Source organism: Bombus impatiens, unplaced genomic scaffold, assembly GCF_000188095.3.
Source record: "Bombus impatiens unplaced genomic scaffold, BIMP_2.2 scf_0080, whole genome shotgun sequence".
NCBI lineage: Eukaryota > Metazoa > Arthropoda > Insecta > Hymenoptera > Apidae > Bombus > Bombus impatiens.
In genome coordinates, this window is record NT_176499.1 from 824,044 (window position 1) to 840,465 (window position 16,422).

Below are 16,422 nucleotides of genomic sequence, written 5' to 3' on the forward strand. Positions count from 1 at the left end.
TAGCTCTGATAATAGATTATTATCAACTCACCGAAACGATAGCTTGATATACAAATCAACAAGTTATGATAAAAATTATAAATATCAAAATTACATACAACAAAAAACTTCAATATTTACAATATTTCTAGCAATGGAAGTAATTAATGTTAATATAAGTGGAAAATATCATGTGATTCAATGTAAAAATATATTTATAATTTCAATTATTCACTGATTACATAGGAGAATAATGATATGTACAATAATATGCAATGTGGCTATATCATATAAATAACATTTAGCAATATTGAAATTATCCGTTTCATCTGTTTTGGATATGTACTTTATGAATAGAACAAAATGGAACAATAACAAAGTAAGATTGTACTAACTGCTAATTAGCATTAAAAAAATTAAATTCTGCTGCATATTTTATATCTAATCGAATTATATCTAATCAGGTCTCCAAAAATTTAGATATTATAATCTTCACCGATATTCACGAATTTTAAATCCCTCTGTTTCAATTTAACATATTCTCCTCTTATGGGAATGTTCGAATCGATTGAAACTGCGTTTCCAAATCCTTGTTCTGACAAATATATATTAGTTTTAATCAATGATGTTTTAGCTGTATCATTTTCGGAAGAGTTCTGGTTTGTTTTGTTCTTTAATTCATTTATTAAATTTCCCTCAACTTTTTCATTTCCTTTAAAACATTCTTCGCGATTATCCTTAGTGGTGAAATTTTTTATTAGATATTCAGATTCATTTGAGATATCACTTGTGACTTTGGTATTGGTTTCTTCTATTCTTATATTAATTTCTCGCTTTTCACGTTCATGATTCTCTAAAATATCTCTACGAATTAGTTGAACGGTTCCCTCGGACTTATGTTCTTCTAACGAATTCTCTACATTTGTTTGATTTCGCATTTTTAATGCGATTGGTAAGGAATATTGATACTGTAAATTTTCTAACTTTACATTTGACTTTCCTTGTAAATTAGAAATTATATTGCTAAAATTATTTTTATTATAGTCAGTTTCACTATTGTTTAGTCTTAAGTCATCAGTGGAAATAGATCTTTGTAATACTCGTTTTGTCAAAGCATTCAAGATAGGTCCTTTAAGTAATTTTTTTGAATTATTAGGACTCACTCCTACTTCCTTAAGCTTTTTATTATTTAACTTGTTGTCAAATAGCATTTGGTATGTATCCAATTGAATATTTTGCCTTTTATTCATGTTTTCATTGTTAGAAAGAGCTGACTTAAAAGTTTTATTATTGATATTTTCCCTTTGGTTTTTGGAGGATTCATTTTCGTTACTATTACTTATAATTGTAGAATTCATTTTTGCTTGTATGACAGATTTTCCACTAAGAACCTTTAAATCATTTTTGCCCTTTTTATATTCCTCTGTATCTTTTTGCTTCTGCCTCTCAATTTCTTGTTTTTGTTCTTTAAGATCTTTTAATATTTCTTTCTGCTCTTCCACCATTTGCAGTTGTTCTTGTTTGTGTTTTTCTAAAGTTTTTCTAAGTTTTTCATGTCTTTCTGCAACTAACATGTTGGCAGCCTCTGCGTAAGCAGCTAGTTCTGAATCTTCTTTTTTAATTGCATCAGAATTTATAAGACTATAGTGTTTTCTTTTATCTATAAAACTTTCTTTCTTCTTCATGAGATTAATTTCTTCCTTATCTTCAGTGGCAACTTTTGTTGTTATTATAATATCATTTTTTATTAAATTGTTTGATTCTTTATGAAAATCTGTATCTACCCTTTTTATTTGATCAACTATTTTTTTAATAACTGGAGCAAAAGTAACTAATATATTGTCAATAGACTTTTGTGTTTCTACTATTGACTTTTCTGTAATAACAATACGTTCAACTGGTATTGGCGGTTCTTGTCGCATATCATTTGCTTGCAGATTTAAAGAATTCTCAGGAACATTTAAGCCTGATAACTGACTCATTTCCTCTGAAAATTATGAATGTAATTATTATCACAATATTATTGCTACTACTATCATCACTGCCATTACTATTGTTACTAATATCACTACATATTTCAATTTTAAGCTAATAATATAGTACTATATAGTACCCTTAATATTTGGAAGAACTTCAGGATTATTAGGAACATTTGCTATTGCATTAATATTATCCTTATTTAAGTTTAATGGTATATTATTTATTTGATTAGCAGGATTGTTTGTTGGTGTTAATATCTTTATATTAGTAGATTCTTCTAACGCATACAAATTTGCATATGTGCTCAGAATCATAATACAGATACCAACAAACATGATTACCTAGAAATGCATCGACAAGGAAATATTAAAGAGAAATAATTAGAAAATAATATAATTTTTGTATTTGCTTAATCATCTCACTTGAGCTAATAATCTCTCATTAGTATGTTTGCTACTAATGGATATGAAGAATATTGCTGGAAATATCAAGCAAATCATTACACCAATGGTAGATCCTACTAAACCAAGAACAAATTCAATATTTGGTATTAGAATGCCAGTTATCAGAGAAACAGTTACAATTATGATAGTAAGACATCTAAATCTTGTTTCTGGCAAATAATTTATAGAGGGTTCATGAGCATACACCTGTAAGAAGTTATATATGAAATATTTAAATTTATTATCTCATTATAATATACTGCTATAATTAATACAAACCCTGCGAAATAAAAGAGAGTTTAGACTTGCACGGCATGGAAATATGACTAGAGGAAAACTAAATGCAATTGAAAACACAAATCCCATTTTAATCATTTCAGATGACAAACTGGGTTCAAAGCTCATTAATATATTGCCTGTAAATTTAATAATGGATAAGTAAGATATATGAAGAAAGGATGTTTAATTTAAAAGAACAAATACCTGTAAATGGCTGTGTGCAAAATGCAATATAACCAAAGAATCCAACACAAAGATATACAATAGTACATATATTTAATGCACCTCGTACAACTTCGTTCATTTTCTCTAAAGATACATTTGGTATAGTTTCATAGATTTCAAATAGTTGGGTTTGACAAAATAAAGCCATAGAAAAGATAGGTATGCATTGAAGTATACCAGATGGTCTCCAATAATATACATGTTCATACCAATCTCCAGCAAAAATATGCTGCATAGATTCTGTTATTATCTATGAAAAAGATAAAAAATGTAATGAATTAACATTGAATTGTTTTTATAACAAATAATATCAATTGCAAATTATTCACCTTTAATACAAGACAAAGATAAAAGATAATGGTAGCAGTACAAAGAGTAGACAAACTGTCAATATTCCTAAGCAATCCCAAGGGTAAAACTATGAAAATGCTTGTTGTTATAAGTAAACTAGTCCTAATATCCTCTGGTTTCTTATCTATCACTTTTCTCACAATTTGTGGTCCTAAATCACCCATAATAACAAAGAAAGCAATACATGTTCCCACAAGAAAACCAATGATAAATAATTCCACTAAAAATTTGCCCATATGGCCAAACGCATGGAAAGCCAAAAGTTCAAAATTTCGTCTTCTAGACATCACAGCTGATTTAATAAGAAAATGACAAGCAAGTCTAGACAAAGTACTACTCAATATCAAGACTACAATAGCTAAAACAATACCGCATTGCTTGAAACAAAATGGCATTGCAAGAACGCTTACTCCAATGATGCTGTTTGCAAGAGTCATAACATGTGGCATTTGAGAAATCATTTTGGTGGTTTTTATATTTTTTTAGTAAACCTACGCAGTTTCTATATCCTTAGTCGTCAGAATCTATGTTTTGTCTAGCATTAAACTTTTCTTTTTCAAATCAATATTTTCAGCAAATAGAAATGTTATAATATTTAATGGATACTCAAAGACTCTATAATGCGTATAAATAATAATTATTCACGCATTCTTTTCAAATGCTTTTAAAATATAAAATACCCTGATTATGAGGTTAGATTTATCATTCCGTTAACCAGCAATATATAACCAACAGTATTACATGTAAAACAAATAATGTAATTTATTATCATGTTGGACGTATCAAAATCGTGATACGAAGGTCACGCTTTTGATAAAACACAATTTTTTATAGTGACAGTTGGAAAATACCACCGAGCGTTCTGTTGACCACTCAAAACTACCACCATTTTGACTCGACAAGTTCTATCAAGCATGCTCTATTAATCTGTGTTTATCACACGGAAAAGTAATTTCAGCAATACGCACAATAGATTTCTTTATTTTTTATTATAAATATTTAAAAACATTTGTTATTCGTATTCTGATATAGTATATAGCATATAACTTTATACATATATACTTATATTATACTTGATCTATTTTAATTAATCGACTTAGATGTACGCAAATATTATATCGAATTTATCTTTGTGTTGTAAATAATTAATTACAGTAAAGGTATATGTTTAATTACAATAAAAGTATATGTTTAATTACAATTAGATAAATCGACTTATTTCTTTTTCAATTATTTATCTTACACCATGCAACTAGTCGAATCTAATCCATTTTTGCAAGAATTTTCGACTCGCACAGAAGTTCACTTTATGTATAAAAAATTAATGCATTTATCGTGCAAATGTGAAATTAACATGGTTGAAAGATAATAATTTTAATCTTTATATTAGAACGACACTTTTCTTCTTTTTCTAACTTTTTTCTTTGAACGAGAATGCTTCTGCAGCCTCGACATATAGACAGAAGTCGACTTAGTCACAAGTGTTTAATTTTTAGTATTATCTCTTCTTAGTTTAAGATTCTACAATTCTGCTCCAATTCAGTGTGTTCATTGAGTGTTCTATTCTTTTCATACTTTCTTTTTCGCTGACTTTAATTTTTCACATATAAAATAAAATATTTTACATATCAAAAGGAATATCATTATGTCATTATTATATGTATAGTATTGCATGTAGGACATTGTTTAAATCGGATTTGTATGTACAAGAGAGAATAGGAAGTAAAAAATTTGTTAGTCCATAATACTAGCCCGTTGTATACAATCTCATTCCCTTTCAATTATAAAAATCGCACATTAAATTATTTAATGATGATCATGCTGTGAGCAATGGATAAGAAGACAAAGAAACGTATTCATCCAAAACATATTATGTTGATTTGTATACTTTTAAACTTTCGACTTATCGAAATGTGTCAATTACAAAAATTAGATATCTTGATAAGCTGCCTATATCTTCTGATCTTAGTGAAAATTTTAACTTTTATAAAAAATTTAATCTTCTTTGTACATTTAAGATATCCATTTGTCTTATTTGACTAGTCACATGTATTGATTCTAACAGTAAGTGAACATGAAGGCTTTAATCAGATCATAAGACTGACCGATTACTCAAGATATCGTTCATCGCACGATTTAAAAAATATTTCAAGGAGTGATTGCTTAATGGCTTATAACTTTGAGAATTTCGGCTAATGTTTATAAATTTAATGAGATAACTGAAATTACTGAAGGTCTATCATGTCAATTGTATGCTCGTAGATGTACATAAGTGATAATAATGTCTCTTGCCTCGAATTTAATAAAGATATATGTATGTGTGTGTGTATGTATATATATATATATATATATATATATATGTGCGTTTTTATATATATATATATATATATTCCTATTGAAGTATTTGTATGATTTTGAATCAAAGAATAAAAGAAATTATATTGTTTACAATGGTATGTCCAGTTCGAGACAACAGACATCTATTATGCACTGCATGTTTGTTCACTTAATTTATCTATACTGATTTATGATTAATTTAAATAAGAACTTTTTTCAATTTCTTTTTGTAAACAAATACCATTTATCAGGGATTCGATCCACCATCTTTCTTCGTTTCCTCATTTGTAACATTCATATATATATATTCCTATTGAAGTATTTGTATGATTTTGAATCAAAGAATAAAAGAAATTATATTGTTTACAATGGTATGTCCAGTTCGAGACAACAGACATCTATTATGCACTGCATGTTTGTTCACTTAATTTATCTATACTGATTTATGATTAATTTAAATAAGAACTTTTTTCAATTTCTTTTTGTAAACAAATACCATTTATCAGGGATTCGATCCACCATCTTTCTTCGTTTCCTCATTTGTAACATTCGTTTTCTCATCTTTCTCATTTTCTAGAAAATATTTTTTTTTATTATGATAAAAGTAAAAACAAAAGTACATTAAAAATATACAAAGATATTAAAATTACATACCTTTTGGTTCTGATTTTATGTCTTCTTCTTTTTTTAGATCACTTTCTATACCTTCTTGTCCTTTTTCTAGACGTGGTCGTTTTCTGGAACCCTATTAAATAGAAAGAATTGTGACTTAAATACAAAAATATTTAACACAAATGAAACATTACCCCTGTGAAAATGTGAAATAATAAAATATCTATATTTATGAATAATAATGGATGTTACCTTAAATGACCTATTATCTCTTCGCCCCCCTTCACCTTCATCCTCACTGTCGCTATATTCATTTTCGTGTTGTATTCTTTTATCTAAATCTCGTTGTGGTAATCTTTCGTCTGGATTTACCTTTTCCTCAGCCTCTGAATCTTCAATGACTGCACCATCTTCTGGAATTGGTTGAACCTGCACACCTGGGGCATGCGGCAACATTCTTAAATTTTCAAACAGTCTGGTTCTGTAAAAAATATAGAATATGTGAAATTAACTACAATAAAAAAAGGAAAAGAAGCGGTTAATTATTATCCTTGAGATAAAACATACTTAATTTTCTCGAGATATTCAGGAGTATTTTGATTTGCCATGTTTGAAGGACTAATGTGCAGCTTAAAATCAGGACCAAAATATTCAAAGTAATCATTATAGGGTAACTCATTTGCAATTTCAGAACCAAGAGCAACCGAAGTTTCATATGTCCAACATCTAGATACATTTCTGATTGTATATCCACCACCACCAACCATTAAGAAGGGTAGATTATATTTTTTTACAAATTCAACACATTTCCCATGACCCCTCACTGTTAAATTGAAACAGCCTAACCGATCTCCTACAAATAACATGTATCAATTTAATTTTTATTTTATTTCCTTCATTTCATTTTACTAAATGATATTTATGTATACCAGTTAATGAATCAGCACCACATTGTAGGACCACAGCAGAAGGCTGGAAAGTTTCCATCACTTTAGAAATAATAGGTACAAATATTGACTCATAGCTTTCGTCATCCATACCATCTCTTAGTGGTATATTGACTGCATAATACTTTCCCTGTGAAAACAAGGTTTCAAGTTAATATAAAATTTAAAAATAGAAACATATCAAACTTATACTGTTAACAAAGTTTTTACCTTTCCAGCACCAATATCACGCAGATCACCAGTACCAGGAAAATATTCACCATATTTATGAAAAGAAACCGTCATAACTCTATCGGTGGTATAAAAAGCTTCTTCTACACCATCTCCATGATGAACATCAATATCAATATATAGTACTCTTTGATGATATTTGAGCAATTCCAGTATTCCTAATACAATGTCATTTACATAACAAAATCCAGATGCTTCACTTTTTTTGGCATGATGCAAACCACCACCCCAATTTATGCAAATTTCTGAGGCCTGTTTGTTAAGTTTCACAGCGGCAGCAACAGAACCTCCAGCTGATAATTGACAAAATTCATATAAACCATCAAAGACAGGGCAATCTTCTCCTACATTAACTAAAGGAAAAAGGAAATACTAAATGTAATCACAATTATCAAACATATATATTTATATATACATAACATATATATATATATATATATGTTATATATATAACATACATATACACATATATTCATTGAATGTATAAATATTAGATCTATAATCTTACATCGTTGCATTTGTTTGTTATACTCTGACATGTTATCAGGTCTTATTGATCTCAAAAACCTAATATAGTCATCGCTATGAAATTTTGTCATTTCATCTGCTGTAGCTTTATGTGGACGCTAAACAAAAGAAAGAGAATAAAATTAAAGAAATAGAAAAGAAATGATAATGAAAATATTTATTTTAAATATCCATGCAACATAATATTTGTATTTTTGTACATTTTTATAAATTAGTAAACATATAAATACTAAAAATTATAAACAGAAGAATATCATTCAATGAATAATTCTTACATATATTTCCATCTTCCTATAAAGACCATAATTCAAAAGTAAATTATGGGTCATCCTTATACGATGTGGCTTCATAGGATGTCCTTGTCCATAATAATAATTTCCAATATCACCTAAAATATAATTTATTTCTTTATTTATTTTATTATTTGATATAAGTTTTAGGAAAAGAATTATGTTAAATATTTGCAACAATTTTATTAACTTAAAATAGTTTTGATTTTACATGTGCATACATACATATCGTTTCCTCTGGTACAGGCGACCGAGGTACGCTTGAGAATTTTTCGCATAATTTGCACGGAAAAGGTATTACCGTTTACCTATTCGACTCAAACTGTATTATCTTCTTCAAATTTAGTAAAAGTATTAAGCAGGTCTATAATTTTATACGATTGCAAAAGTGATAATATTTTTTTGAAATATTCTTAAATTATAACCTTCAATTAATCTGTTTCTTTGGAAAATTAACATTCTCACTTAAAAAATATTAATAATAATATATGAAATAAATATAGAGAATATAACCAATATATAGATATAAAAGATAATTATGATATTAATAATATTTATAATTCCTATCCTCTTATATTGACGATATATTATTAAAATTTAATGACTGTTATTGAATTGAAACGTTAATATTAGAAAATAATTAAAAAATAATTTAGAAAGAGAAAAAGAAAAAAATATATATATATATAATATGATACGAAAGTATATTATCAAATGATAATTGAATGATTGTACGGATCGTGAAAAGCGGACGCTCTTTCTTGGTTGGAGTAAGGTAACATGGAGTAATAGCCATGAATCTTTCGCCTTAACGCGTCTGAAACCGTGCAGGCAATCGTAGGAAAGATAACAAAAAGCGAACATTGTATAAGAAATACGTTTTCTCAATGATTAAATAAATATATTAAAATGAAAAGCGTGTTAGAAAAAGTAAGTAAATGTGAAATAAATGCATGATAGACGATACAAGCGCGTATAGCACAAACACATTTTGACAATCTCTCTGTGCATGTACGATATTTTCGCGGGATACTAAGTATATCAACATTTTTTAACTTTTTTACTCACTATCATAGTAGTAGCAGACACGCTTCTTGCTATGTGGCAACGTCGTCATCTTGGCCGATTTTTTCTCCTTAATTGTAAAATACCTGATATGAATTAAACGTAAAGCGCGGAGCGTCGCTATACCCACCGACAGGACAAGCGTCACTAAATTTCTGAACTACGCGTGCGCAATATTCTGTAGTTAGCTTTGTGTATAGGTGGCGTTTTCATCGAAAAATGAACTTAACCATAAAACGAATGAAGTTGAGAATAGATACATTGTGGTTTAAATTATTCTAGAATTATTAAAACTCAGTTCACTAAATGACTAAGTTTATATACTTACACTTCTACCAATATAACAAAAATGAAAAATCGCCACTGCGTATATATGCATATGTAAATAAGATTCGTATGTTTGTCTATATATAAGTATAACATGTGTAAACTTAAGTGTCGTATATTGAAATGCAAGAAATTATATGTATAACTCTAGGATTTCTTTATTTTATAGGAAAAAAGAGCAGCATCACGAAGTAGATTATAATTACTTTTCTTACAATTTACTTATATAATTAATAAAATAAATTTAAGAAGAAATGAAATATCAAATTTTTTATCTATATTTATAATTAAATATATTTTATATGTATACGTAGTTGTTATATGTATGAACGTACATATATATGTACATTCGTATATAAACAAATTTAACACATATATATACAGAAATAAATTTTTTATTTTGGAGCATCTGGCACAACATTGCTTTACATCCTTTACGTAAAAAAAATGTTGTGTCGGTATAAAAAAAATTACAGAAATCGATAAAGAAAATTTTTAAAGTTATAACAACAATTTGCTAAAATATCGGATTGATAAGCACAGCTTTCATGCTGTATTTTTAGTATTCTTACTCGTCAAACAATGTATACATATTTTATGATACAACTACTTCGGAAAGATATACATACATACATTGATTGATTGTAATGCAATTGTATTAAGTAAAGAGAAGTAACATATCAAAAAAAGAAATTAATTGTGTATATAGTACTTAAGGGAACTGTACCAAGAAATGCATTGATAGGGATAAATGCAGCAGTATTGATTTTGGCAGTATAGATTTCAGCATTCCAAATGAATCGCTTAATCAATTTTAATATCTATATAGTCGTGAAACGCTTAAACATTCAGCAATACTACAGTTAAATGAACATGTGTGTAATAAATGCATACTAATTGTAACTAATGGAAATATTTGTATTCGTTACAACTAGCATATAGACCCCTTCTCCTTTCTTCAAGAGGGAAAAAAGTATCAATTCAAGATAAATTTACAACGTATTTCTATTATTATATTTCATTTTAAGAATAAAACCTATTATATTAAAGCAACCCATATAAAAGAAATGTTCGCAGAAAGTAACAAATGTAAAGATTAATATTTTCCACTAAAAGTTAGCGTCAAGGGATGACATTATGTATAAAATAATTTGACATTTCTTTATTCTACGATGGTTATAACGATTGTGATGACGATGATGCTGATATACAAAACAAAAAAGGCTATATAAAATATGTAAGTGTACAAAATAGACGCAAAATTGGTAATAAGTAATATTACAAAAGTAATTAAAAAATAAATATTGATTTAAATGGATGAGAGAAATATCGATAAAACTATCGGGAACTGTAACGTATTTAACTTCGTTGTAATAAACAATACCGTTCCAAAATAAATTCCACACATACATATATCATAAATACGTTCTCAATAAGTAACGTTTGAATAAGTATGTAGTACCATCGCTGATAATTATGTGTCTTTCACAGAAATTTTGCAATAAGATCAATGTTCGTTACATTTAATCAACGTAATTTATGTAAAGACGCTTCGATGGATAAACATAAAATATTCGTTCACTTAAAATAAAGTTGACACAAAATTTTTATTTTGCTTCAACTTTTCTTTAAAAGTCGAATGAAAAAGTTTTTTCCATTTTGAGAAGGGTAGTGAGTGTCATATTGTTGTACGATTACAAGTAGATAAAGAACGAACACACACAGCTAATTCTACGATTCACGATACACACGAATTTGTGCCATATTATTACACTTCGTTCATTTTGTTTGGCGTCGGAAAAATCGAAAAGCATATGATAACATTCGTTAGGTAACGATATGAGATATCAAAGAGAGAACGAGATGGTCACGATATTTTCTCTTTCTTCTTTTTATTATTATTATTATTGTTATTATGTCGATGTCTTTGAAAGAACTGATCGAAGTAAGTTGGAGCGATCGAGATTGAAAGGAGTCGAAAATTTAGGGGTTGGTGATCGGGTGATTTAAGCAACGCATTTCCGAACGCATTCATCGGGAACAAGACAAGGCGAAAACAAGAAAACGAAGGGCATCGAAGGTTGTTACGCAATGCGCGTATACCTTTCTGATCGTTTATTCCTTTGCCAAAGAAGGCTAGAAAAATAGATGCGTAGATCCCTTGTTTCCTCTTCTCTATCTGCCTGTTTGTTTCATAGGGAAAAGAATTTGAGAAAGGTCTGCGGAGGAATCGGAACATGAAGAGATGCTCGATCGACATCCGCTAGTTTCTCCTGAAAGGCTGGATCCTGATCGGCGATACACGGATGTCCGAGCGACCGCCAAAACAGGCAGCGGCAATTGCGGCACAACTGTATTATCTCTGCATATTCTTCTCGCAGACCAAACGACCTATAAGTCACATAATAAGTCCATTGATTTTGCGAACAACAAGACATAGGTGGTAACGGATTAAGCATAAGAATACCAAATGAATATTTGTATTATTTAAGAAATGTAATAGTATCTATATGTACGATGTACCTTCGTGCGATAGTAAAAATAGTCTTCCAGTCTTTTCCAGGATTATGCTGTCTAGTGGAGGCTATTTGTTGAGGCGTGAAGTGATACTGGGCAAGCTCCCGCCAGATTCTCTGTTCCTGTGCTAGAACAGCTAGATGTTCGCAAGCTTCCGAGGACGCTTCTATGTCTCGTGGATCACTGAGTCGAAGGAGAACCTCCCGGCGGCATTCCGCTGGCAAATCCGACCACTGCGGCTGCTGTTCCTCGTCCGGCTAAAAAACAGCAATAATGATCAAACGAACGTCTCGTCTCTCTTTACCCTAGTTACGCTTTTCTACCTGAGTTATAGTGATGGACGAAGCAATTTGCAATATTCGTTCTAGAGCGGCTTTGTGTTTCTCCCATAAAACTACAGAACCCAAAGGTCTACCGCCCCAGCAACAACCCGCGCTGAAAGCCCGAACTCTTTCGATCAACCGACGAAGTTTTCCGGTTTGTTGCTGCGACAACGATACTGCCGAACATATCGTAAGAACAGAGGTATAAGAGAGTTAATATGATCGCGATCAATTTAGTAGCTTAAATCTTTACCTTCCAATGCGACTTCTTCCAACATATTGAAGAGAACTCGTTGAGCGCATCCACTAAGACCGCCCATCCTGTGACTGACCAGAAGATCCAAAAGTTGCACAATGTAATTAAAACGTCGGCAATCGTGCACCGCTGATAAAAAGTCCAAGCTTTTCAGCGCATCGCTTAAACCGTTGAAACCAGCAATCTACGAATTTAAATAGAACGCACAGTCGCAATCGTTTCTTTTTCCTTCGTTTAATCTTATTTAAATGTGCGCGTACCCTAGCCCATGCTCGCGATTCAACCCTAACAATATACCGTTTGGAATCGAATGGAAGAAGAGTACAATCGTTCTTCTTTTACTTTCCCGTTATTTTCGTTTCGTTGCTACCTTTATCCTTTTATTTTTTTTCTTTCATTTCATATCTCTTCTCTCTTATTCTTTTTCTCTTCCTCTTTCTTTTTCTTCTTCTCTTCTCCTTTCTCTTTTTCTTTCCTTTCCTTCCTTTTCCTCTTTTCCTTCGATTCTTTCTTTCTTAACCTTAACGACCAAATCCCATTTCTCTCCTCTTTCACGAGGCTAAGGTTAAATATAAGCATGGATGGAACAAGTCACTCACCTCACGAGTGCATTTCAGCGTGATGCGGCAATGCGGCTGGACGGCGTTTTCTAAAATTACGTGAAAAAGAAGAATTAACCGAAGAAAGATTCAAAGGACGATCATATACTTTGCCTTCCAATCGACAATCGAGTAACGTTCTACTTTCAGCCGTTTTTGATAGCGCATGAAACACGCTAAAAAAAGGGAATATGTACATATTGAAAAGGTACGAATCGACAGTTTCGATAGCTTTTACAAATATTCTGCTCACCTTTCTTTTTATCCTTCTCCTTTTTGTCGAGCACATCCTTATCGCCGCTGCGAAAAAAACGAACCATTAATATAATTCTGCTCCTTACACTAAAATTACTCGACAATTCGTAAACGCGATTCTCACGAATTCAATATATGTATATTGAGTATATATACTTATGTATTCATGTCACGTAAGCACAAACGCATAACAAGTTTGTAACGATCTGTCGTTTTACAGATGTAAAAGATACGTGTTAAAATACCGTTTATCATTTAAATATCTTTTAAATTCGTTCAATACTAGCCACTGAGAAAAAAGATAAGAAAACGCGAAATTAACGGATACACTTATCAGACTTCTGTGGAAAAATGCGACTTTCTTCGTTCAAAATCTATTTCATTAATTTTTCTCTCGTGTTTTTTTTCCACTTGGTTCATTTTTCAAGTCAAAACGCAACGTGCTTTTCCAAACGTTATGAATATACAAATTATCTAAACATAATGATCATCGCAAAATGAAAATCGGTAAAAACAATTTATATTGTTCCCAGGGCGAACAACTTCTTACCCAAACTATCGCCTGGTGTGAAAGATACTATTGAAACTCAAGCAAGAAATTTTCTTTTAAAGATTCGTATAAATACATAGGTCCTTATCTTGAAACGAGCGAGACGGGTGAAATGATCCAGTTGTCGATTCACGACGAACATGATCATCGAGGGAGACCTTGCGGTAATGTGCTTACGCGTCGCGGGGAGAGAAACCCCGCGCCAATAATCCGTAACATTATATAACTGTTGGTAATGCTCCATTCGCGCGTGAAACGAATCGCGTAGTAACTAAGTACTACGCCTGTATACAATAAATATTACTTGTGCTGTTGCTTGTTGCACATTGCACATTGTACAAGAATATCTAAAGTTTCAAATCTCACCATTCTGTCTAGACACATACTCAGGTACATTTATGCGTTCGCGATCTTTACGTAGCTGTTCCAATGCTTTCTAAAAATCCACGCCTTAATACATGGCCTATTATCGTATAAACGAACTGTTATGCTTCACTAGGTATATGCTAATGAAAAATACTTGTTAAAAAGTATTGCACTGTCGCGAATTGAATGTATCAGAACAACATGGTGATGAAGAAGGTTTACAGAATTGATACAGGTCGTATTAGCTAGGTTATAACCTACTTCAAACACATGCATGAACGACAACACGATTTTCTCTCTGCTATTTCGGGAATTTTCTTATCCAAGGATAAGATAACTACTTAAATACTGGCTCAACGTTCGACAAATTTCGTAAAGCAAATAATAGTTTTTCTGCTATGCTTTACACTAGACTGCATAAAACTTCATCAAGGCAACGTCTTTGATAACGAACATATTTTATGGCAGAAAACCAAGATTTTATACGAAAAAAGAGAATTATTTTCTTTTTTTGTGAAGCGCGCGAAAGCGTGACTATGTACGATGCAGCTTTCTCTCTCTCTTTCTCTCTCTTTGTTGTACGCTTTACCATAAGCTTTCACGGTCTCGCGACACCAACTTAGTTCCAGTATGAACGCGAGACGCGTCCAAGTCCAAACTCATCGTATCGTACGAAGTATATACGTACATACGGCAAGCAAAGAGGGAAGACGTTCAGAGCGTGCACTATGCACTACAACGGTTAGGCACACACACGTACACACGCACGCGCATTTCTGCGTATGCAATATAGTGAATAAGGAGTAAGGAATACATATTATTAAGTAGAAAATTCAATCCTTTATTATTGTAAAAAATGAACAAGACATAATAAAAAGATACGTTCGAAATTATATATATATTATAAAGTATTTTTTTCTTTTTCTTATGCAAAGAAAATCGTGCTGTTTTAGAATGAACCAAGAATGCATGAAGAACAACATGGATAGGCTATTTTTGGGCTTCTGTTTATACCGATATAAAATGAATAAGACAAGATAGAAACTTCTCTAACAAATCAAGGAAGGGTACTTATGAAACATTGAATTAATGGAAATCGCGATAAAAATGTGATACGCAGATCGAAAACGATATGTACTAAACAGGAATCAATCGTATCATAAAGTAATGTTTAAAAGTTAAGAATTGTAACTCCATAACTAAAAAAGCGCGTGCGATAACTAGTATTCAGTATAATATATAAGCATTTCTTAAAAAATGGAAAAATTTTATTTTCACGTGGTATCTCTTTCTCTTATTTATTAATTCCATTCATATTAACTTAATTGTGGTGGCTATTTAGCGATAGACACACAGCTACTAGTGTATGTCAAGTTTGCAAGAGTAAACAAACTGAGAACTGTCATTCGATCGATGTAACAGCTGTGAGACAGATGGAAGTTTCGGATAGAAACGATTGGTTGTGTTTCTTCGGTATTATTTGCAAAGAAAAAATACATTCTCAGCGAGAATGAAAAAAAAACAAAAGGGAAAGGATAAGAATCAGTGATGGCAGTACTCACCGAAGTAAAAGAGAAAGTGTTTTATTGTTGGCGCATTCGAGGATTTTCTTCTTTTCCCAACCTTCGACAGTTTTTACCCATTCTTCGCCAGGACTGCGCCAATCCTTCGATATGAATGGCATCGTTCGCAAGATATATAATTGTGCGAGATGCTTGCTCTGCTTACGTGTGCAAACCACGAGCGATCCTTCGACTAACGATCAAATATATTAAGGAACGCACCTCACTGGACCACGGACGCTCAATGTTTGCTCACAAGACAGTTCGGTCTGCTCGGTTTACTTCGCGGCTGCGATCGACCGCGCATGGCTTTGTTTTACTGACGTCACTTTGGTATCAGCTGTGCAACTGACATGACAAACCAGTGCACTCTGAACAACTCTGAACCACACGTTCGGCC

At 31.3% G+C, this 16,422-nt stretch overlaps 3 protein-coding genes and 1 long non-coding RNA gene across 10 annotated transcripts; 1 reads left to right on the top strand and 3 right to left on the bottom strand.

Annotated features, from left to right (window-relative positions):
• Positions 1-176: 176 nt before the first annotated feature.
• Positions 177-4,164, bottom strand: LOC100747995 (putative sodium-coupled neutral amino acid transporter 10). 6 transcript variants are annotated; one of them, XM_033324869.1, is made up of 7 exons: positions 3,999-4,164; positions 3,236-3,324; positions 2,886-3,156; positions 2,682-2,818; positions 2,382-2,609; positions 2,093-2,300; positions 177-1,966 (listed from the first exon to the last, which is right to left on the bottom strand). In XM_033324869.1, exons 1-7 carry the CDS (start codon positions 4,027-4,029, stop codon positions 456-458), a joined length of 2,475 nt encoding a protein of 824 aa, XP_033180760.1. In that variant the 5' UTR covers positions 4,030-4,164; the 3' UTR covers positions 177-455. The 6 variants fall into 6 exon arrangements, with proteins under 6 accessions (XP_033180760.1, XP_033180762.1, XP_012249719.1 ...); XM_033324871.1 differs by having other exon boundaries at positions 3,938-4,162; XM_012394296.3 differs by having other exon boundaries at positions 3,236-3,408; positions 3,938-4,162.
• A 1,775-nt stretch (positions 4,165-5,939) lies between these two features.
• LOC100748118 (histone deacetylase HDAC1) lies at positions 5,940-9,410 on the bottom strand. The gene is made up of 9 exons (XM_024372494.2): positions 9,271-9,410; positions 8,188-8,300; positions 7,893-8,010; positions 7,364-7,737; positions 7,136-7,283; positions 6,774-7,059; positions 6,459-6,687; positions 6,249-6,339; positions 5,940-6,167 (listed from the first exon to the last, which is right to left on the bottom strand). The coding sequence occupies exons 1-9, from the start codon at positions 9,317-9,319 to the stop codon at positions 6,097-6,099; spliced, it is 1,479 nt and encodes a 492-aa protein (XP_024228262.1). The 5' UTR covers positions 9,320-9,410; the 3' UTR covers positions 5,940-6,096.
• A 563-nt stretch (positions 9,411-9,973) lies between these two features.
• On the bottom strand, positions 9,974-16,371 carry LOC100748239 (F-box only protein 32). 2 transcript variants are annotated; one of them, XM_003485739.3, is made up of 7 exons: positions 16,023-16,371; positions 13,543-13,589; positions 13,290-13,339; positions 12,688-12,874; positions 12,435-12,610; positions 12,118-12,368; positions 9,974-11,985 (listed from the first exon to the last, which is right to left on the bottom strand). In XM_003485739.3, exons 1-7 carry the CDS (start codon positions 16,142-16,144, stop codon positions 11,787-11,789), a joined length of 1,032 nt encoding a protein of 343 aa, XP_003485787.1. In that variant the 5' UTR covers positions 16,145-16,371; the 3' UTR covers positions 9,974-11,786. The 2 variants fall into 2 exon arrangements, with proteins under 2 accessions (XP_003485787.1, XP_024228264.1); XM_024372496.2 differs by lacking the exon at positions 16,023-16,371 and adding an exon at positions 14,722-14,747.
• On the top strand, positions 13,144-15,703 carry LOC117152599. The gene is made up of 2 exons (XR_004462997.1): positions 13,144-13,497; positions 14,078-15,703. It is a non-coding gene; the product is annotated as an uncharacterized LOC117152599 (long non-coding RNA).
• Positions 16,372-16,422: the final 51 nt, after the last annotated feature.